This window comes from Mustelus asterias, chromosome 10 (genome assembly GCF_964213995.1).
Source record: "Mustelus asterias chromosome 10, sMusAst1.hap1.1, whole genome shotgun sequence".
NCBI lineage: Eukaryota > Metazoa > Chordata > Chondrichthyes > Carcharhiniformes > Triakidae > Mustelus > Mustelus asterias.
Genome location: NC_135810.1, coordinates 49,512,399 through 49,535,939, shown reverse-complemented (window position 1 = coordinate 49,535,939; position 23,541 = coordinate 49,512,399). Strand labels below are relative to the sequence as shown.

The window sequence follows — 23,541 nt, the reverse complement described above, 5'->3', positions numbered from 1 at the left end:
ATCTTTTGGGTTCATCAGGTTTTTCTGGAGGGTCTGGTGAGCATTCAAATCTGTCATGGTGCTATTCAATAAAAATCTGGAATGAAAAGTCCTTATGATCACAAGACAGTTGTCGTAAAAACCCAGTTAGTTCACTAATGTCCTTTAGGGAAGGAAATCTGCTGTCCTTACTTGGTCTGGACCACATGTGAGTCCAGATCCACAACAATACGGTTGATTCTTAAATGCCCATTGAAATGACCTAGCAAGCCACTCAGTTCAAGGATAATTGGGAGTGGGCAATGACTGCTGGTCCAGCCAGTAGCGTCCACGTCCCATGAATGAACAACAAATTTACAGGTGGCTTTTCTCAGAATTCTGGCCAATGCTCCTTTTCTATCTGAAACCTTAAAGCTTAATCTGTTCATTCATTCATTGCGTTTTGTGGGAGGTCACGCGAGCATGAAACAGTCCTGGGTTACACTAGCGGAGACCTGGCGTCAGGGCTGCATTGGGGGGCTCAGAGGCCACTGAAGCCCCTGGGTGGTCAGGGGTATTGATGGGCAGTGCCCATCTGGCACAATGACAGTGCCCACCCAACGCACCGGGCACTTCAGCAGTTCTAGGGACAATGTGAAGAGGTTGGGGCCTGAGTGGGGGTGGGGCTTTGCAAGAGTGGGGGGGATTGTGCAAGGGGTTGATTGTGAAGGTGGTCATGATGGGGTGGCATGTCAGAGGTTATGATGGGGGACCAGCAACCTGTGTCAGGGAGTGGATGGGGGAACATGCCACCAATGGATGGGGGGGGAAGGGGTGCCCCGATGACTTTCGATGGAGGGAGGAGGTCACCCAGTGCACTGAGATCATGGAGCCTTTGCGGAATGGCGCCCAAGAGCTCTGAAGTGTGAGATGATTGCCGTGCAGAGTGTGTCTGACTGGCATGGATTGCTCCATTATTCTCACCGTTATTGCACTTGGTCTTTTTGGTGGGAAATTGCTCCCTAGATCTAAAATTCATTCCTCCACTGAGATGGATATGTGGTCAGGAAACACAATTCTGAAATAAATTTTTAAGACTACATTTAGTACAGGAGACTGAAACACAATCTTACCTCACAGCTTTACAATTTCAGCAAAATGATCAAAATGTGGCCTTGATAGATTGGGGAGAGATACTTCAAGGGATGACAGTGGATAGGCAATGGCAAATCTTCAAGGAATACATGAGGGAACTGCAGCAACTGTTTAGTCCTGTTTGGCACAAAAGCAATGAAATATTCCTATTCAACATGTGGACTGATAGAATATTTAATGTGGGCACACTGCAAAACATTCTCACTTGATGTAACGATTAATTACTATTTAAACCACATTCAAAATTCCCACTGATAATCACATAGTGAGAATGGATATTAGCTCTGACAACGTGGAGTCTGTATGGGTAGAGTTGAGAAATACCAAGGAGCAAAAGACATTAGTGGGTGTCATATATAGACCCCCAAACTGCAGTGGTGATTTTGGGAATGGCATTAAACACAAAATTAGAGATGCATGTAATGAGAGAATATCGGTGATCATGGGTGATTTTAATCTGCATATAGATTGGGCAAATCAAATTAGCCACAATGCCCTAGGAGTTCCTGGAGTGTATATGGGATGGTTTTCTTGACCAATATGTGGAGGAACCAACTAGAGAGCAGGCCATCTTAGACTGGGTATTGTGTAATGAAAAGGGAATCATTGCCAATCTAGCTGTACGAGACCCCTTGGGGATGAATGACCATAACATGATAGAATTGTTTCTCAAGATGGAGAGTGAAGTAGTTGATTTGGAGACTAGGGTGCTGAATCTTAATAAAGGAAACTATGAAGATATGAGGCGTGAGTGGGCCTTGATAGATTGGGGAGAGATACTTAAAGGGATGACAGTGGGTAGGCAATGGCAAACCTTCAAGGAATACATGAGGGAACTGCAGCAACTGTTTAGTCCTGTTGGCACAAAAGCAAAATGGGTAAGAGGGCCAATCCATGGCTCACAAAGGAAATTAGAGCGAGTATCCGATCTAAGGAAGAAGCATATAGATTGGCCAATAAATAATAGGTCTGAGGATTGGAAGCAGTTTAGTATTCAGCAAAGAAGGACCAAGGGATTGATTAAGAAGGGGAAAATACAGTACAAAAGTAAGCTTGCAGGGAACAAAAGGACTGACACTGAGAATTTCTACAGATACGTGAAGAGAAAGAGGTTGGTGAAGACAAATGTAGGTCCCCTACAGACACAAACAGGGGAATATGTAATAGGGGACAAAGAAATGGCCGAGCAACTGAATACATACTTTGGTTCTGTCTTCACAAAAGAGGACACAAATCAAATGTCAGAAATGTTGGAGAATGCAAGATTTAGTGAGAGGGAAGAATTGAGGGAGATCAATATTAGTAGATCAATGGTGCAGGGAAAATTGATTGCATTGAAGGCGGATAAATCCCCAGGGCCTGATAATCTACATCCCAGAGTATTTAAGGAAGTGGCTCTAGAAATAGTGGATGCATTGGTGGTCATCTTCCAGGATTCTATAGACTCTGGAACAGTCCCTGCAGATTGGAGGGTAGCTTACGTCACTCCAATATTCAAAAAGGGAGGTAGAGAGAAAACAGGGAATTATAGACCAGAAAGCTTAACACCGGTAGTGGGGAAAAGTCTCGAATCCACGATCAAGGATTTTACAGCAGAACATTTAGAAAGCAGGATCAGACAGAGTCAGCGTGGATTTATGAAGGGGAAATCATGCTTGACAAATCAGTTGGAATTCTTTGAAGATGTACCTAGTAGAGTTGACAAGGGGGAACCAGTAGATGTGGTATATTTGGACTTTCAGAAAGCGTTTGACCATGTCCCGCATAAGAGATTATTGTGCACGATTAAAGCGCATGGAATTGGGGGAAGTGTATTGAGATGGATAGAAAACTGGTTAGCAGAGAGGAAACAGAGTAGGAATTAATGGGTGCTTTTCAAATTGGCAGATAGTAACTAGTGGGGTGCCACGGGGATCGGTGCTGAGATCCCAGCTATTCACAATATATATTAATGATTTGGATGAGGAAACAAAATGTAACATCTCAAAGTTTGCAGATGATACCAAGTTGGACGGGAGGGTGAACTGTGACCAGGATGCAGAGATCCTTCAGAATGATCTGGTCAGGTTGGGTGAGTGGGCTAATCAATGGCAGATGCAGTATAATTAGGATAAGTGTGAGGTTATTCACTTTGGAAGCAAAAACAAGAAGGCAGATTACTACCTGAATGGCGGTAAATTGGGACCTGGGTGTCCTTGTGCACCTGTCACTGAAGGTAAGCATGTAGGTGCAGCAGGCTGTAAAGAAGGCCAATGGTATGTTGGCCTTTGTTGCGAGAGGTTTTGAGTACAGGAGCAGGGATGCGTTGTTGCAATTGTACAGGGCCTTGGTGAGGCCACACCTAGGAGCCGATTTTACCAAATCGGCTCTAAGTGCCGGGTGCGGTCGTAAATCAGACCCGTGGCCGGCAGCCGCGCTCCAGCGCCCCCATACACGTTTTTTCGGTGCGGGGCCTAGTGCATTTGCATCTGTCGGAGCACCGAACTGCGCAGACAGCACTCAGCGCGCCCGAGCGCGAAAGTCAAAGGCAGCGCTGACTGCACTGCTGTCTGCGCTGCCTTTGACTTTCCCTGGTTGGGGGGGTAGGTGTGGGGGGGGTGGGATGTGACGTCTCTTCCCTGAGGGGGGGGGATGGGGCGGGGATCTGACATCTCTTCCCTGAGGGGGGGGTGGGGGGGATGTGACGTCTCCGCCCCCCTCCAGGGGCAGAGACGTCACATTCCCCCCACTAACTCCGCCCCCCCCCCCCCCCTCAGGGAAGAGACATCACATCCTCTCTCTGCCCCCCCCCCCCTCAGGAAAGAGATGTCACATCCCCCCCCCCCCCCCCCTCAGGGAAGAGACGTCACATTCCCCCCCCCCCCCCTCAGGGAAGAGCGTCACATCTCCCCCCCTCAGGGAAGTGACGTCACATTCCCCCACCACCCCCCTCAGGGAAGAGATGTCACATCTTCCCCCCCTCCCAACCCCCCTCAGGGAAGAGACGTCACATCCCCCCTACCCCCTCCCCCTTAGGGAAGAGATGTCACATCCTTTCCCCCGCCCCCCCTCAGGGAAGAGATGTCACATCCGCCCCCCACCCCCACCCCCCCGCTCTCGGGGAGGAGATGTCATCTAACCCATCAGGACCCCCGGAGCAGGGCCAGGGTCGCAAGATGCTTTTGACGGACACCAGCGATCAAGGTAGGTCAGGGGCCCGGGGGGTCCGATCCGGGTTGGGGGGGGGGGGGGGGGGGGTGGGGGGGCGCTGGCGGGGCCTGCATCCCAGGGTGGTCCGATCAGGGGGGATGGGGTGGGCTGCCGGGGTGGTTCGCAGGGGCGGTCTGCGAAGGGTAGTTGGGGGCAATTCGGCGGTTCAGTTGCTGAGTTGAAGCCCTATCGAACTTGAATTCAGCAACACGGTAAATGCATGGGCGCCGATCGGATCGGAGCCTCGTAAAGTGGGAATCCGTGGGTAAGTTTGGCGCGGGCTTCGTAATGCCGATTTAAATGCATGCAAATGCATTTGAATCGGGCCGCAGGCCGATTCGGGCGCGCGCCGGATCGTTGCCCGGATCGGCCGTTGGTAAAGGCCTTGGCCTTTGGGTCGGGTCTGGACCGCGTTTTAGGCCCGACGCCCAACTTTACCACGATTTCGCGCCCGAAAACGGGCTTGAAATTTTGGTAAAATCGGGCCCCGAGAGTGTTGTGTGCAGTTTTGGTTTCCTTTTCTGAGGAAGGATGTTCTTGCTCTCAAGGGAGTGCAACGAAGCTTTACTCGGCTGATTCCAGGGATGGCGGGATTGATGTTTGAGGAGAGATTGACTCGGTTAGGATTGTTTTCGCTGGAGTTCAGACGAATGAGGAGAGATCTCATAGAGACTTATAAAATTTTGATAAATTATAAATTTATAAATTTAAATCCTGTTCCAGAGACTTGATCATAAAATCTTGGCTGACCCTCCAGTACAGCACTAAGCCAAGGCCCTGCTGCCCCTGTCGGTGGATGGTCCCGTGCATTAATTAAAGAAGAGAAGGGGAGTTATTCCCTCTGTCCTAGTCTATGTGTCCTCAGTCAGCACAAAACAGATTACCTGGTCATTTTCTTATTGCTAGTGAGACCTTGATGCAAGCATGATGGCTACTGATATTATAACTGATTACACTTCAAAAGTACTTCATTTGCTTAGAAATGCACTGGGACATGCTGTATAATGTGGCACGTTGTTGCTGCGCCTGCCGGAAAGTCTGTTTTAACCCTTATACGGTGGACTAAGAATTGCGAATAGACTTCTTGGCAGTACAATAATGTTTATTTACACACAATTATTCATCATCCACCCAATCAGCAATAAGTTATCTTATAGAATACTAAAGTTAAAGTCCAATACTCGACCTTGACTTAACGGTGTTTGTGTGACTGGCAAGTACCCAGGCAGATATTGGTCTCTATCAGCGTGTTGGTCTCCATAGTCCTCTGCGTAGTGTGGTCCTTTGGTCTGGTTGGATACTCTGGCTCTGGGTGTGGTGGCTCTCCTCGTGCTGGTCGTTGCTGGTGATGGTCACTGTTGTTGTCATTTGGTGGTGAGAGAGGGAGAGAGCTTCTTCTGTTGTGCAGCACCCTTTATACCTCATTGGTTCTCCCGCCCTTTTGGCCATTGCCAATCAATTGATCAGGACTTGATCACCCTGATCGATAGGGTCCAATCAGATGCTGCCCCACCGATCTCTGGGTGTGTACCCAACGGCCATGCCTGTAGATGCTGGAGGCACGTCGGTCACATACCCCCTCCCAAATAAGAGGGTATGGTGCCCCTATGTCTGGTAAAAAACCCAGTTTGACCAAAAAGTGTCCTTTGTCCTGGAGATGGCCTGTGTATTCCAGCTCTTGCAGCTACAGCCTGTTTCTCTCGTTCCAATTTCTTTTGAGGCTGCAGCCTGTCTTTTTCAGAGCTTGTCCACTTATCCCAGCGTGCTCTTGCAAACCGCCATCTTAGGTGGCCCGTTTGGCCACAACGTAAATGTATGTCTTCCTTTGTCTTTACATTATGGATGAAGAAGTTTGTAATGCTCTGGAATCCGGTGATTATGCCATGGTAGATGAATATAGAGCTGGGATGAAATATATGCTTGAAAGAGAAATGTGCTGTATTTTCTTTTGAAAGCCAGTATTCTGTTCCTGGTGCCATACATTTAGAATAAATGCCCAATTAATGCACATTTGTCAAAAATAATTTTTGCATAATGTCAGCTCTGATATACATGGGAAACACAATCACACAAAGAGAATATTACTTGTGTTTATATTGGTTGAATTATTGTTTGTTGTAGTAGAAAAGTGTATTGTAAAATTAGAAAAAACAGCAGAAAATATAACCCTCAGCACATTTTAGTAATTGTTCAGTCCGTGAATCCTAAACAAGTTCTGATCTCTAAATGAAAATTTAATGCTGGTGGGAAAACTGAAGGCTGTGCAAAGCCAGAATCAAAATCAAAAAATTAACCTGAAGTTCCTTATATCTTTCTTCTTATTGTCTTCCTTGGATGGAAAGAAAATAACAACAAAAGTGTTAACTTATTGAAAATGATTCATTAAAGAAAATTAAATGTCACTTGATTGAAGCATTCTTAAGTTTAAATTAATAATTTTTTATCTTCCGCAGCTGAATGATACCAAATCAGCAGATCAAAAAGCTACATTTCTACATTTTCTGGCACAAATATGCGAGGAGAAGTATCCAGATATTTTAAAGTTTACAGATGATCTGCAACATGTGGACAAAGCTAGCAAAGGTAATGTCTATTTTTTTACATTCCAACAGCACTTAATGTCTCAAAATAATGCTGGAATATTCATTTCAAATGGAAGAATGAATGTACCTGGAGGCCACAAAAACATATACAGTAAACTTATGCATAAGCATTGAATACAACAATTGCATCAACATACAATAAAAAAAGGAAATGTTGGGGACACTCAGCAGGCTTGGCCGCATCTGTGGCGGGAAAATGGCATTAATTGGCGAAATCTTGCTGCCGTTCACGCCAGCGGGATCTTACGGTCCCGCTGACGGCACACCCTGCTCTGGGTTTCCCGACAATGAGGGGTGTGTTCAATGGGAAACCCCATTGATAAGATCATGCCACCAGTGAGCACGTGTCACCTCCCACCGCCACGAACCATGCCGTGGAGAGGCAGAAAAATTCCAGCCAACGTTTCAGCTCAATGACCTTTTACCAGTTCAAAACAAGTTAAAATGGACAGGGTAGGGGAAAAAGATAAAATGGAAAGTCTGTGATGGGGAGGGTGGGGGGAGGGGGAGGGGTAACAGGAAAGATTTATATAACACCTTTAGCATAATAAAATGTCCCAAAATGCTTCAAAAGAACATTTGGAAACAAAATCTGACACTCGGTCACATAAGGAGTTATTAATTTAGATTACCAAAACTCGAACGAAGAAGTAGGTTTCATGGAGAATCTGAAAGGAGAAAAGAGATATAGGGATGCAGGAAGGTTAAGGGAGTGAATTCCAAAGCTTAGGGCCAAGGCAGCTAAAGGCAAAGCCAACAATGGGGCAACGTTTAAAATCGGGGATGTTCAAGAGGTCAGAATTAGAGGAACACAGTTTTCTCATAGGCTGTGAAGTTGGAGGAGGCAAAGCTAAGGAGAGATTTAAAAGTAGTGATGAGAACTTTGAAATTCTGGCGGTGCTTAACTATAAGACAATGTAAATCAACAAAGACAGGGACAATGGATGAATGGGACTTGGTGCATGTTAGGACATGGAAAGTAGAGTTTTGGATGATCTGAAGCTTCTAGATGATTGAATGTGGGAGAGTGGCCATAATTGCATTACAGTTGTCATTAGAGGTAACAAAGGTATTGATGAGACTTTGAGCAGCAGATGAACTGTGCCAAAGGCAGTGTTGGGCAATGTTACAGAATTGAAATAAACGGTCTTAAGGATGGCACGGATAAATGATCAGAAGCTCTTCTTGGGGTCAGATATGACACCGAGGTTGCAGAAAGTCTGGTTCAGCCACAGATGGTTGCTAGAGAGAAGAATGGGTTTGGTGGCTAGGGAATAGAGTTTGTAGTAGAAACCAAAGACAATGGCTTTGACCTTTCCAAGATTTAGTTGGAGAGAATTTTTGCTGATCCAGTACTGAATTTCTGACAATTTAGAGATAGCGGAGAAGTCAAGAGATGTGGTGGTGAAAGCTCTGGATTCTGCCAGCCAGCAACCTAAGATGGCAGGCATTTGGACATTACTGGTTCTGCCCTCAAGACCCCTAATTTCCTTACCTTGTCTGACTGTTCCCACACAATCTTTCCTCCTGTGGATCCCCCTTCCACTCGTCCATGTTCCTGACCCCACTCCACACCCCGCACCAATCTCTCACCTTTGCCTGTCCTGGACCTCCACACAAGCTGCCATTCTCCTGCTTCCCTCGCTTGTGCTGTAGAGTTCAACAAGAAAAACTGCTGACCTTACATACAACTGCTCAAAGTCACCTGGTTTAAACAAGTGTGAACTGTGTGCCACTAGATTCTCATGAGCTGCTGTCTTCATCTAGAAAGTAGGAAGTAAATAAAAGAGGTATTCATGGCATGCAAAGATATTACAAGTATGAACTCACCACAGGCCAGCATGAGATGCAACATGCCGCAACCACACCGCTGACTTTATCTGTGCATCTCAACCCACTGTGGGAAAATCTAGATTTTGTATTGAGCATAATTGTATAATTATAATTGTACAATTAAATGTGCCATACAGGGGTATGCCACATTTTCTGCTCTTGCGGGCTTCATGAAATTCCATCTCCCAAGTTCCCCTCCAGCCCTGAGATGTCTTAACCCTAGCAGCAGGCAGGCAACACAGCCTTCAGGACTCTCACTCTCAGCTGCAGAGAAGTATCCATTCCCCTAACAATACTGTCCCCTCCTACGACTACATTCCTTTTTACTCCGCCCCCTGCCCCACCACTTGAATGTGTCTTCCTGCACCATACTGCAGTGATCAATTTGATCTTCCTCCTTGCCATCCCTGTTCTCCATCCCCTAAGTTGCAAGAACCTCAAACCTGTTGACCAATTGCTCGGGCTGCTACTCCTCCTTTCCTGTCATTTGGATCCCCATACATGCCTCACTCAGTCATACCCTGCTCTCCCTGACCACAGACCAACTCTGAAGTTCCTAGCCTAAACGTTGTGACTGCCTCCTGGAACAAAGTGTCTAAATAACTTTTTCCTCCCTCATACACTACATTGCACTGTCTGAAGCTTGGACTCCAGCTGAAGGTCCTTGAACTGCAGATGTGGTTGCCATGGATCACATTGTTATCCACCAGCTTCCACATGCTCGGCACAACATCGTGGGCCGAAGGGCCTGTTCTGTGCTGTACTGTTCTATGTTCTATGCTTCAGCTGTATCATATCACCTCTCCTGCCTGTTTGTTTAATTTTACTAATTCGCTTTCACGTTTAGAAATACCACCCAACTGTTGTCTGTATTAATACCAGGGAGTTTAACCAGTTAAGCTATGAATTTATTGTAATACATATATTTCCCCAATACCAATTTAAACTGCTGGTGTATCTAGAGAGTTAAGATCTTAAAAACTCAGCAAATAATCATCTACTTGCTCAACTAATTGAAGGCTTGAATGCTCACCAGCTTTGGAAGCTGAAAAAAAAAATGTAAAAGGCAGTTCCTCCTCTGCACCGAATTCTCACTTGCACTAAATTTCCAAGCTAGCACTTGTACCTCATCCTACTCTTGCCTCATCACATAGTGGTCCCACACATTGTCGAACTCTCAGAATCATTCCTTCCAGCAAATGTCCCAGACTCCTCCTCCTCCTCCTCCTGGACATGTCCTGACCCACTGGCAGAACAGACCACCAGAGATGGTGACACGGTAGTATTTAATCAAGAGCGCGTGACCCTGGGAGTCTGCAACATTAATTCTGGGCCCCACCAAGTCTGATGACATCGGTCAAATGTGAGCAAGGAAACCTTTGGCTGATTCGGACGGTCTGCCAGTCCAAATCTAATGAATCGGTACTCTGCCATGTTGAACACCACATGGAAGAAGAAGTGAGAATAGCAAGAGCAAATGATGTATTCTGGTTGGGGACCTTCCATATCCATCACCAAAATGACTCTGTTGTACCAGTAGTGACTAGAGCTGACCATGTCCTGAAGGATGTATCTGCCAGACTGAGCTTGCAGCAGGTAATGAAAGAATCAAAAAAAAGGAATAATCTACTTGCTCTCACCAATATACTTGTCACAGATGGATCTATCCTGGCCATATTGGTAGGAATGACCACCACAAAGTCATGTCTTCACAATGAGGACACTCTCCATTATGTTGTGTGGAATGAATACTGTGATAAATGGTTCTGAAGCAGCTTAAAGCTGAGCATTCATCAGGCATTGAGGACTACCAGCAACTGAAGCATTGTGCCCCATCACAACCTTTAGCTTGACATATCATTTACTCTAGTATTACCACCAAACCACGAAATCAACCCTGATTAAATGAGGGAAAGAGACCATGCGAGGAGCAGCATCAAGGATACCTAACAATGGCAAGTCAACCTGAAATTACAACACGGCTCTAAATAGCTGAAGCAGCAGGCTAATTGGTGGGGCGAAGAAATCCCACTGTGAACAGATCAGGCTATGAAGAGATATAGATAGATTAAGCGAGTGGGCAAAGACCTGGCAAATGCAGTACAATTTGGGAAAGCGTGGAATTATACATTTTGACAGGAAGAATAAAAAAGAAAGATTCCTAAATGGTGAGAGTTTGCAGAGCTTTGGGATGCAGAGGAATTGAGGTGTCTTTGTGCATGAATTGCAAAAGGGTAGTATGCAGGTGTAGCAAGCAATAGGAAAACTAATAGAATATTGTCATTTATTGCAAAGGGAATTTAATGCAAAAGTAGGGAGGTCATACTTGAGCTATACAAGGTAATGAGAAGATCACATCTGGAATATTGTATACAGTATTGGTTGTCTTATTTAAAGAAGATGCAAATGCATTGGAAGGAATTCAGAGAAGTTTTAGTAAACTAATAGCTGGGATGGGTCGGTGGTCTGATGAGAGAAGTTTGGACAGGCTAGGCTTGTACCTGCTGAAGTTTAGAGGAGTAAGAGGTGATTTAATTGAAACACACAAAATCCTGAGGGGTCTTGACAAGGTGGATATGGAGAGGATGTTGAAATGTGGCCCTCCTACGTGAAAAGGTGGATTAGCCTGATCTAAAATGTAAGAATAATCTGCTAGTAGGCCCAGATCTTGTAATGGTAACCCTGGCTGGAGGTTTCTTTTAAGACTCACATTAGGATTGTCATTTTTGTATTGCTCCTGGTTGCATTTGGGATCCTGCCCTGGATGCAATAAGATTGTATGGTTGTTAAGGAGCTGGAATGGATCTGATTTGTCCTTGGTTCCACTCCACCATTGTGCCTTTGTATATAATGACTTCAGAAGACCTTGGTTCCTAGCAAATCCTTGTCATTTCGGCTGGTTGCCACATATCTTCTTTGGGATCCTGAATGTGATCTTATTGTTCCAACTGTAAACATGACAATTCTGTACCCACATTTTTTATCGTGCATTTTGATAATCTCATGCAGTTTTACAAGTGGCTCTCTAGTTTCTGAGGGAGTACAATGGTAAATTGGTACTTACTGGTCTGCCGAGCCTGAACTCTGCTGGCAATGGAATAGTTGCGCTTAAAAGCAATGCTCTCAGATGTAATATTACAATGTATAGATCTTGTTTGCTCAGTCTACATTTGAGTATTAGAGATTTCACCATGTAAATTATTCATTCAGCTAGGCTGTAATATCTAGGATAATGAGAAGAAGTAGTGTGATCGATAATTCACTTCTCACACATATCCAGAAATGGCTTACCAATAAATTATAGACTGTTAACTGTAATGATCTCTCTAAGCACCCCAAACAAATTGAAAATAGCACTTAGAGTGTGCATAACAATTGTGCTTGACATATTATGCAATTGTTGAATAATGGAGTACTTGGTAAAGTTGTCAATGGTAACAGTGAAGTCAGTTCCATGGACATGAAAGAGGTTGGATGTGATTTTGGACTTAGGATGGGTAGGAACTTCATGCAGAATCAGCGCTGACTTGGCATCTGCTCTTGACATATCTCACACTTACTTGTTGACGACGACTTCAATATCATTGTTCATACCCAATCAATAGACAGTCTCTCTTGTGAGTGTTCTTGCCCAATCTATGCCCATGTGTGAATGATTTAAGTTATTGAAGAACATCAGATCACAAAGATTCTGGTGTGATGATCTTTCTGTCTTTAAAAATAGCCCCCCAGGAGATGCCTATCTTGTCCCGATAAAGCTGAAGTGGTTCCACATTATCGTAACCGTGCTGAATTGAATCAGGCCATTCTTTGATAGTTTTCAACAGTATCCATAGTGTAAAATCATTTGCCATTTCTCCTAGCAGCTGCTGGCATTTGCGTTGTGCAAAATGCACTAGATCACTTGACGGACTGCAAGTGTAACATTGCACTTTCCTTGAAACTGCCAATTATGTCGTAACATTCTGGATATTTCAATGTTAGTTCGTGAACTGAGGTGATAGGAGTAGTTTTTGAAGTTGACCTGCCATGTGCGATCTGACTGATTTTCACTGGTGCAAGTTCACGGCATTCCCCTGCAGTCACTAGGCCTTTAGTTTCCACATTGTAGCAAATCTATAACAGCAAGGAGGATTGATTGTAATTGCACTACACGATTATGCATCCTGCACATGGAATTAGTGAACCACAGTATGCCAAAGTTTCACAGTTGTAGGTTTTGCCATGGGCTTCCATGTCTGTGGGTACATGTCTTTTAGAAATGGCAAAGGTAGCATGTTGGTACTTGCCCCATTTCAATCTTGGCCAATAATGAATACTTACCAACTTTCTTAGGAAAGATTATTTGAATCTTGGCAAACACTTTGGATGGTATGACGGTGTCAATGTTTACCACAAAATTAACAGTGTGAAAGCTGCTGCTTGTTGTTCACATCATCGTCATTTTCCGCTTTGCCAATCACCTTGTGTTTCTCGTTTGCCAATCACCTTGTGTATGTTTCTGACGGACTACCAGCTGGTTGTTCTTATTGTTTGAAGGTACCCATTGTGTACTGTCTGTTTGGATCATTGCAGAGCTCTTTGTAGCTGCATCAGCCTTTCTCTTGTGCACAGTGCCACCTCCACATGCCTTGCAGAATTGAAGAAAAGCTAAATGTTTCTTTGGTTGCTGCAGAAGGCCGCATTTTCTATGTGCCTTGCCAGGTTTAGGTGTTCTCATAAGCGTGTAAACGATTGGGATTGTACTTGGGATTTGGAAGTTTTGTCGACCGACAAAAATCATTTCGTACTTGCATCCATTTTTGAGGAGCTCTTGGGTGATAAATGTTTTGGGCAAGTCTAACAAATCCTGCTGGAATGCTTCTATGGGAATAGATGCAATCACCAATTCAACAGTTCTGTCTGCTAGCTTTGCATTTGAAAATCAGTACATACCATTTTCTCAGCCTCTGCTGATTAAATAGACTATGGATTCTGCAGGCTGTTGTAGAAATGACATGAACACGAGTCAATGACACAGAAGTCTAACCTGATTCTGAACTGGTCTTCCACTACAGCCAATCCTTTGGGTGATCCTTTAGTTCTTCTGATGTTAATCCTGACTTGTTAAGCCTATGGAGACCTTCATTCTCAATTGCTTGGTGAATTTTCATGTCTTGCTTGTTTGGTTCAGATATACCAGAATCAGGAAACCATGACCGGCACCCACAAAAATCAGGTTCTCAGCTCACTCTTTGCCAAGAACCTGATGTCAGCTGTTTTAAATAGATTTGACTGTCATTAGTGGGTTGTCAGCCCAATTCAAGCCTCTCCTGCGATATTTCCATGTCCCCTGACAGGAACAGTACAGGTTCTGACCAGAGTGGGTCCATTGCTGTTGCTGAAGTCCCCTACCATCAACATCTTGGAGGCTACAATTGATTAGAATCTTAATTGGACCTCACATAAATACTTTGACTACAAAAGCTATTCAGAGGCTGAAAATTCTACTAACAGATTCCCGAGAGCCTTTCCATAACGACAAGGTAGAAGTCAAGAGCGTGAAGAATACTTTACATTTGACTCGATGATTGCAGCTGGAGCAATATTCTGATGTGGAGATGCCGGCGTTGGACTGGGGTAAACACAGTAAGACACAGGTGACTCACCTGACGAAAGAGCAGCAAGCGCTCCGAAAGCTAGTGGATTTTGCTACCAAATAAACCTGTTGGCCTTTAACCTGGTGTTGTGAGACTTCTTGCAATATTCTGAAACAGCTAGCTAATTAGTCCCACTTTCAACTTCTTTCCCACAGGTGCGCTTTTTGTTTCCTTTTTCAACCCATCTTGTTTGTTCTTTGAGGTGAGGGTGACCATGCTCACCATTTGGTAGGTCCCAATAAGTACATGGTTGACTGTTGGGTGTTGCTGCAAAGAAGACAGGATACTGCAGGTTTGTGCATTGGACATGTTACTGGCTCAGAATGTCCTTGCCTTTCTGCTGGTGCTTGCTTCTGAAGGAGGCTGCACCATTCTTTACTTCGTGCAGGGATCCGAGGCAAATTTCTCCCAGGAGTGAAAATTAACATCAAAACTCCTAAATAAAGCCTTCAGCATACCCTTGTAATACTTCCTTTGACCGCCATGAGAGTGTAATCCAGAACCAAGGTCTGCATAGAAGATTTGCTTTGGTAAACCTGTGTCAAGCATTCTGGCCACATGACCAGCCCAACTCAGTTGTGACTATCTCAATATAATGTTGGATGCTTGACATGCCAGCTTGGATGAGCACCTCGATGTCCGTTATTTTGTCCTGCCACCTGATCTTCACATGCTTCTGAAGGCAGCTCAAGTGTAAGTGGTTGAGCTTCATGGCATGATGCTGGTACACAAGTCTCACATACAGAGCAGGACTATTACTCTATAGACTTTCAGTTTAGAAGGCAGAGTTACTCCTCTTGGTTCCCAGACAAATATTCAAAGTCTGTCAGAGCCTACACTTGCTTTAGAAGTTTTGACCGAGTGTGCTGGCAAGGTAAGTGAACATGGGCATGAGACGTAAGGAGTGAGCACCTCTCGCAGGTGAGCTCTAGGCACTCTTGGAGTGGATTTTCCTGTTCAAGTCCATAGGATTACATGGAATATAGAATGTAGAAACTGGCTACTCAGGCCAACCAGTTCGTGCAGGTGTTTATGTTCTGCTGGAGCCTCTTTGCATCTTTCCTCACCTAATTATATTAGCATAACAAAAGGTTGTGGGCCCTGACTATTCTCAACAATAGTGCTGAAGACTTGTGGTTCAGAACTAGCTGCACCCTTTGCCACGCTGTTCCAGTCCAGCTACAACATTGGTATGTCCTGTCCACAAAAGGCAGGACAAATCCAATTTGGTCAATTGCCACCCTATCAGACTTCCCTTCATCTGCAAAGTGAGGGAAGCTGTAGTCGACAGCCCTTACATGGAGTAACCTGCTCACTGACACTCAGTTTGGGTTCTGCCAGGGCCGTTCGGCTCCAGAACTTACTACAACCTTGGTCCAAACATAGACAAAGAGCTGAATTCCAGAGGTGAGAATGACTGCTCTTAACATCGAGGCAGTATTTGACCAAGTGTGGCATCAATGGGCCCTGGCAAAACTGGGAACTGAGGGGTAAGTTTTTTCCCTGTTTGGAGTCATGCCTAGCACAAAGGAAGATGGTTGTGGTTGTTGGAAGCCAATCAACTCAGGCCCAGGACATCACTGTACGATTTCTTCAGCATAGTGAGCTAGGCCCAATCATCTTCAGCTGGTTTATCAATGACACTGCTCCCCCCCACCCCCCCTCCCCCTGACCCCACCCCATCATATCGTCAGAAGTTCGCTGATGATTGCAGAATGTTCAATTCTATTTGCAAGCCCTCAGATACTGAAGCAGTCCATGGCCATGTGCAGCAAGATCTGGACAACATTCAGGCTTGGGCTGTTAAATGGCAAATAAAGTTTACGCCACTCAAGTGCCAAGCTATGACCATCTCCAACACGAAAATCTAACCCTATCCCCATGACATTCATTGGCATTTCTATTGCTAAATCCCCCACTGTCAACATTCTGGGGTTTTATCATTTGTCAGAAACTGAACTGGGTCAGACATGTAAATTATTGTGCCTACAAGAACAGGACAGGTACTGGGAATTCTGAGGTGATTAACTCACCTCCTGACTCCCAAAAGCCTGTCCATTGTCCACAAGGCACAGGTCAGGAGTATGATGGAATATTTCCCATTTCAGTAAATAAATGCAATTTCAACACACAAGATCGACACCATCCAGGACAAAGCAGTCCACTTCATCTGCACTCCATCCATCAACCTAACATTCATTGTCTCCACCTTTTACATACAGCGACAGCAGTGTACCATCTATAAAATGCACCGCAGCAACTCACCAAGGCTCCTTGAAAGGCAGCTTGCCTTTCACAACCTCTACCACGTAGAAGAACAAATGCATAAAAACAACAACACCTGCAAGTTCCCCTGCAAGTGATAAACCATCCTGACTTGGAACTATATCGCAGTTCCTTCACTAGCCGAGATGTGCTGGAGTTCTGGAGTGCCATTTTAGCCTCGAACTTTCAAGTGTGCTATCCAGTGGCAGATTTGCAATTTGTGGCACCCCATGCTCAACTTCATTTCTGGATCTCCCAATGACATCACCCACCCAATGATGCTGCACCCCACCCCTAACGATGTAATGCCCGACCTCTATGACATCATTGCCCACCCCAATGACGTCACAGCCCTCCCGACCCTGCCCAACCTCCCCGCACAGAACATAAAGGCACAAACCACAAAAATACACAAATTGATTACTGCTTAACAGCTTAAGTGCTTTTTAACTTGTAAAAAACATGCCTATAATTGCTGAATTGAAATCCAAGCTTGTCGCTTGCCAGAATGACAGTAAAGGTGATCAATATTGCAATCTGTGTGTTTTGAGGTGAGCAAAAATGGAACTTGCAAGAAATGGAAAGTCAGCTGATAACATGGCTGCAGCATCGGCCAGTGCAGGACAGAAAGAGCCAGTCCAGTGTAGGAGCAAATATTCCAATCAACAAGATGCACATGCTGCCTTTCTATATATTTCAGAGTCTCGGGTTTCAATTAAATAAACTCCCTTGCATTCTCTCACAAATTAAAAGTTGTCATAAATTCACACAAGTGGAGTATCCAGTGAGTCCAACATCAGTGGCTTTGTCTGGCAGGATTCCGTTGTTTGTCCTAGAAAAGACTTTCTGAAGGCCAGTGCTAAGAGCAATGGGGATAGCGGTTAGAACTCTCTGCATGTGAACAGCAGCCATTATATCAGACCAGCAAATGGTCCCATTTGAAAAACAGAATTTAAACAAAAGAATATGGAAGAGGGACAGATTGTTAAGATTTTCTTGCTTCATGCCTTGTTGGCATGGCAATTTAGCTTTTCTTCTACACTTTTTTCTTCTCAGCCGCACTGTACTGGCTCTGGCTGCCTGCCTGGTTATCTGGCCTCGCCTTGCCCTCGGTTGCCCAGCCCTCCTCGCGCCTGGCCTGGGGGCCGAGTTGCCCACTGCTCCCTTCAGTGACTGCCAGCTCCTCTTCCTCAGCCCTCCCACCCTTCAAACTCAACGATCTCACTGTGCTGGCTCAGGCTGCCTGCCTAGCCAATGAGCTTCCTCAGCCCTGAGTCAGAAACATGGTCACTGATTTTTATAAACACTTTAAAAGGCATCTTTGCTACTGCTCTCTATCCTTCCCTGTCACCTTCACCTCTCAACGACTTTGGACAGTGCTTTCCCTCTCTAAGGGGACTTGACTAATCAGAGCCTGATGTTGCTCTAGGTTGCCTGCTGAAGGGCTCTGAGTGGTGCCCCGATAGCACCACCTCCCCTCCATATTGGGGCCCTGTGCCTAGGCATGGTATATTTCTTTGTATGGCTGCCACTGGTGCTACCAGCTGAACCATGGATGGCAAACAAATCTTGCATAAAAACAGAAAATGCTGTTAATAGTGTGCAAAATCTCTGAGGGGTGCAACATTTTTATTGCCTGATTGCATTATGAGAATATAATCTTGGAATGAGAAGAAGGTGATTTAACTTGATGGAGCAGTTTAGCCCATTCATCCTCTTCCTGTCCTGCAGGGCATTTCTTTTTTGGGTCCCAATGGCACAGATCTCTGCTGCAATCCCCTTCCCAGGCTTGTAAGGTGAGATTGGTAGATGTCCTGGTTCCATCCCTCAGAGAGAGGACATTATGGCATTGAGGAGAGCCCCATGGAGTCTTGGCTGAATTTGGGGGCACATGGCCTCTTTCTCCTGGGGGCCATCTCAATGTGTGAACCACACTGCTGGGTTCCAGAATGTGAATGTGTGTTTGAGTGGCATTTAAATATGATACCAAGATGTCAACCTCATAGGGTGACGGTGGGGCAGTCGAATCCATGCCCGCACCGCCATGTGATTCAGAACGCAGCTCATCAATGCATAATTAATGAGGTTCCAAATGTACAATTGGGCAGGAAAACCTGTATCACTCCTCTCCCCCCACAAGCCTCTATTCCACCCACCAGCACACTTAGAATTACCTGTGGTAATTAACTTCTTAAAAATCTTAGCCATTGACTTCAATGGTTCCCATTCTCCCAGATTTCAGGGGATAAAAAAGAATTTCTGGTCTTGCTCAAGCAAGACGGTAAAGTCCCGCCCATTAGCTTATTTACAAAATCTATAATATCACAACTACACATCAGTGACATCATCCTGAAACCTCTTTCTCTTATTTTTGCTCCAGTCCTTTTTCAATCTTTATTCAATTTTCTTCAATGACCTTGCTTGACTTAAAGAGTTCTCACTGACTAGACAACCTGATTGCAACAACACATTAAACCTGCGTGTGAGGAAAAACAAACTCATATTACAATTAAAACCCCTTCCCTTGCAATAAAAATTTAGTTTGACTAATTTAAACCGACTGTCTGGAGAATGTGTGCTGGATTTCAGCAATATCCTACTGCTACCGGCAACACCCCAGGCAAAATCACAATTGAATAAAAATCTGCCAAAACCCATCAATGTGAGTTCATCTAAAAGTTTATCACAAAGAGTATTGCAAGAGAAAGTATGTTCTTTAAGTATTAAACTAAATAAGCTACAATATTTTATCTTGGTTTCTGTACTGGAGAGGAATCAAGTTTAACATTTTGGTTTGCTCTTTTGTTTAATTCAATCATTTACTGTTCTATTTTCCAATCCCAAGCATGTGCATGCTTTCACACAATTTCTAGCCATAGAACATTGAACAGTACAGCACGGGAACAGGCCCTTCAGCCCACGATGTTTGCTGAACATGACACCAAATTAAATTAATCACTTCTGCCTGCCTTTGGTCCATATCCTTCTATTCCTTGCATATTCATGTGCTTATCTAGAAACCCCTTAAATGCCCCTATTGTATCTGCCTGCACCACCACCCCTGGTAGCGTGTTCCAGACACCTATCACTCTCTGTAAAAAAAAAACTTGCCCCCACATCTCTCTTGAACTTTCCGCCTCTCACCTTAAGTGTATGTCCCCTAGTACTAGACTTTTCGACTCTGGAAAAAAGTTTCTGACTGTCAACCCTATCTGTGCCTCTGATAATTTTATAGACTTCTATCAGGCCTCCCCCCAACCTCCACCACTCCAGAGAAAACAACCCTAATTTGTCTAGCCGTTCCTTATAGCTCATACCCACTAATCCAGGCAGCATCCTGGTAAATCTCTTCTGCCCCCTCTCCAAAGCCTCCACATCCTTCCTGTGATGTGGCGACTAAAATTGAAACACAGTACTCTAAGTGCGGCCGGGCCAAAGTTTTATAAAGCTGCAACATGACGTCCTGACTCTTGTACTCAATACCCCAACCAATAAAGGCAAGCATGCCATATGCCGCCTTTACCACCCTATCTACTTGTGTGGCCACTTTCAGGGAGCTATGGACTTGAACCACAAGATCCCTTTGTACATCAATGCTGTTCAGGGTCCTGTCATTGACTGTATACTTACCCTTGACAGTGCAACATCTCACACTTGCTCAGATTAAATTCATCTGCCAACTCTCTGCCCATAACTGCAGCTGATCTATATTCCGCTGTATCCTTTGACAACCTTCTACACTATCCACAACTCCATCTATCTTTGTGTCATCTGCAAACTTACTGACTCACCCAGCTACGTTTTCATCCAAGTCATTTATGTATATTACAAACAGCAGAGTTCCCAGCATGGATCGCTGCGGAACACTACTAGTCACGGACCTCCAACCAGAAAAACACCCATCCATCACTACTCTCTGACTTCTATGGGCAAGCTAATTCTGAATCCAAGCGGCCAAGTCACCATGGATCCCATGCATCTTAATCTTCTGGATGAGCCTCCCAGGAGGGACCTTGTCGAAAGCCCTACTAAAATCCATGTACACAACATCCACTGCTCTACCCTCATTGATCACCTCTTCAAACAAATTAATCAAATTCGTAAGACATAACTTGCCTCTTACCCCATGCTGACTTCCTCTAATTAGGCCATGCTTTTCCAAATGTGCTTAAATCCTATCCCTAAGAATCATCTTTGATAACTTCCCAACCACTGATGTGAGACTCACCAAGTCTAAAATTTCCTAGATTGTCCCTTTTTCCTTCCTTGAACAGAGGAACAACATTAGCTACTCGCCAGTCCTCCGGGACCTCTCCAGTGGCTAGCGAGGATTCAAAGATCTTTGTCAGGGCCCCAGCAATCTCCTCTCTTGCCCCTCTCTCAATAACCTGGGTAGATCCCATCAGACCCAACACCAGTTCTTCCTTGATCTCAAAATATCCTAGCATTATAATACATGTATTGTAATTGCAGCTACATACAAAAAAATGACCTCCATTCCAGCTCCTGAAATTCACACTCATATTTCTATTATAGAATTAACAAACAACCAGTACAAAGAATGCAACATAAAGCAGGCTGAATTTTATTATATTAATCAGATTGATGTCTGGGATCATTGCTTAATAATCAGTAATGTGTTGCAACAGAGTAACAGTGAAATCATGTGTTGTGGTTGCATATGAAGGGCAAGAAGCATTATTGGAGGCAGATTCACCTAAGGTTTCTCCCTTGCTCAGATATTATTGCAATTGACTTTTAGTTTTGTCTTTAGGAACCACCAGTGAAATGATTGTTGGAGTTAAAGATGATTATTGGAGTTAAAGAACTGCAGATATGATATATTTTTTAACATCTATTTTAGCTAGTTATATCTGGGTTGAAGAACATTACAAACCTTTTCCATGAAGTTATTTTCCTTTCATTACCTATGGTGCTTACTGAATTAAGCTTTCTTCTCAAGAGGTTCGAATCCATATTTGTGGTATGATAGTATGCATTTGGTTGTATGCATTCTGCTTCGTTGATGACCATCATTTTACTTTGTTCCATTCTCTTTTTGCTTCTAGCTAGTATTCACCTTAATTAAATAGTAGTACTTTTTTTAAAGTACTCTTTAAAAAGTGTTGAAAGAATAAGTATAATCTGTATTCTTTAAACTGTTGATTTTTCTGTGTTCAGTCCTCAGCTAAATTGCTGAGCTTCTTAATATCAAGCAATGACTATTTGACTGTTTCATCCACATTAACAATGCTCTGAATATTTTCTTACCATCTGTCATAACATTGCACTAAATTAGCCAGTCAATCCAGAACAACAGAAGTGTTCCATCTCACAATTACTGCTCTAGTCATGGTGCTGGAATACTGGATGTTCTGGGAAGCTGCATAGGGAAATAGGGCAGACCAAGGCTAATGATCACAGGTAGAAAGCAAGCACTTCAACTATTTCAAGGTTAAAGCATTTTTTCTATCTTTAAAACAGTTCCAGTCAAGTGAAAATGACAAAAGTGACTAAATTGGACTACAAATCATGCTTTTCATAAATAACTAGAAAAATGCTGTCAGCTACAAAATTCTGAAGGCAATGACCTTAGATACCAGCTGCAGACCTGTTTCTTCGTAGGCACAAGAATGTGTTTGTGAATTATTTAATCCATTCAGCAAGCTTTAGAAGTTTTTTGGCAATACTTTATTACATGTAACCCTTTTTAAAAAATTGCTCCAAGAGGAAGTTAGTGCAGTACTGTGGGCTGCACGCAACTGTGTACATCAATAGGGGGAACTGTGCACTGCTACTGAGATTACTGCTGCAGCACTGCGATACCAAGGAAGACGGCCAATCAAATCTAAAACTGCAAAAATGGCTTGTTATCTCCAGATGATTGTGCGAGTATTCTGATTATCACCTTTAGAGTGCGCTATCATACGCCATATAAAGTGTTTGAGTGAAATAAGGCATCTGTTGGAAACTTTAGTGATTTTTATCTTTGTCCAGGACTCGCTAATGTGATGACAGACTGTCCTAACACTGAATAGTAACAGTAACACTGAACAGGCCTTAAGCTGGACCTGACTTCAATTTAGAGCAGTTCTAAAATCAGAGATCCTCAGTCAAATGCATTCAAGGTTATCATATGCTGCTTTTAATATTCTGCATCTGATTGTCATTTCATGTGGAAATCTTTACAAATCCGCCTATTTATATGCTTGTATCTTGATGCTATTTAGTCATTGTGCGAGTCTTTGACATACCTGATTAATTTAGTAAATTTTAGAAGCCAATGGGAAGATTATAACTTCCGCAGCAGATCAAGAAGGAGTGGGCCATTGCAGTTTTCTCTCACATGGAAGAAAGTTTATATTTGCAAGTCCTGCAGATCAGGGTTTGGCAGTACTGGTCTGTAGTTAAAGTACCTTTAAATAGCAAGCGGACTTCGTAAGGCATCATGTATTCTACACAGATTATAACACTTTTTTGGCCATTAAATTAAAAAGGAGATGGGAAATAGGTGTGTATATAAGATGCATAGTAAAGTAGTGCAAAAAGCAGAAAGAAGCCTCTGCACAAGAGAAAAATATAACTTTATGAAATTTATCAAGTTACATATTAGACACAGTTAAATTTTAACAAACCATCTGCGATATACAGGTCAGTACAGGCCCAAGGAGGTTGAGGACGGCCTCAACCGGGATATTGGGTTCATGTCACACTATTTGTAACTCCCACAGTTGCGTGGACCTGCAGAGTTTCACTGGCTGTCTTGTCTGGAGACAATACACATCTTTTTAGCCTGTCTTGATGCTCTCTCCACTCACATTGTTTCGTTTCTTAAAGACTTGATTAGTTGTAAGTATTCGCATTCCAACCATTATTCATGTAAATTGAGTCTGTGTCTT

At 43.9% G+C, this 23,541-nt stretch overlaps 1 protein-coding gene across 1 annotated transcript in view; it reads left to right on the top strand.

The window, feature by feature from the left end:
• The window catches only part of LOC144500017 (protein diaphanous homolog 3-like), a 606,420-nt gene that overhangs the window by 375,517 nt on the left and 207,362 nt on the right, over window positions 1-23,541 (top strand). Inside the window, exon 22 of the mRNA XM_078222760.1 lies at window positions 6,756-6,885. Coding sequence (XP_078078886.1) covers window positions 6,756-6,885 — 130 coding nt within the window. The remainder of the gene's footprint in view (window positions 1-6,755; window positions 6,886-23,541) is intronic.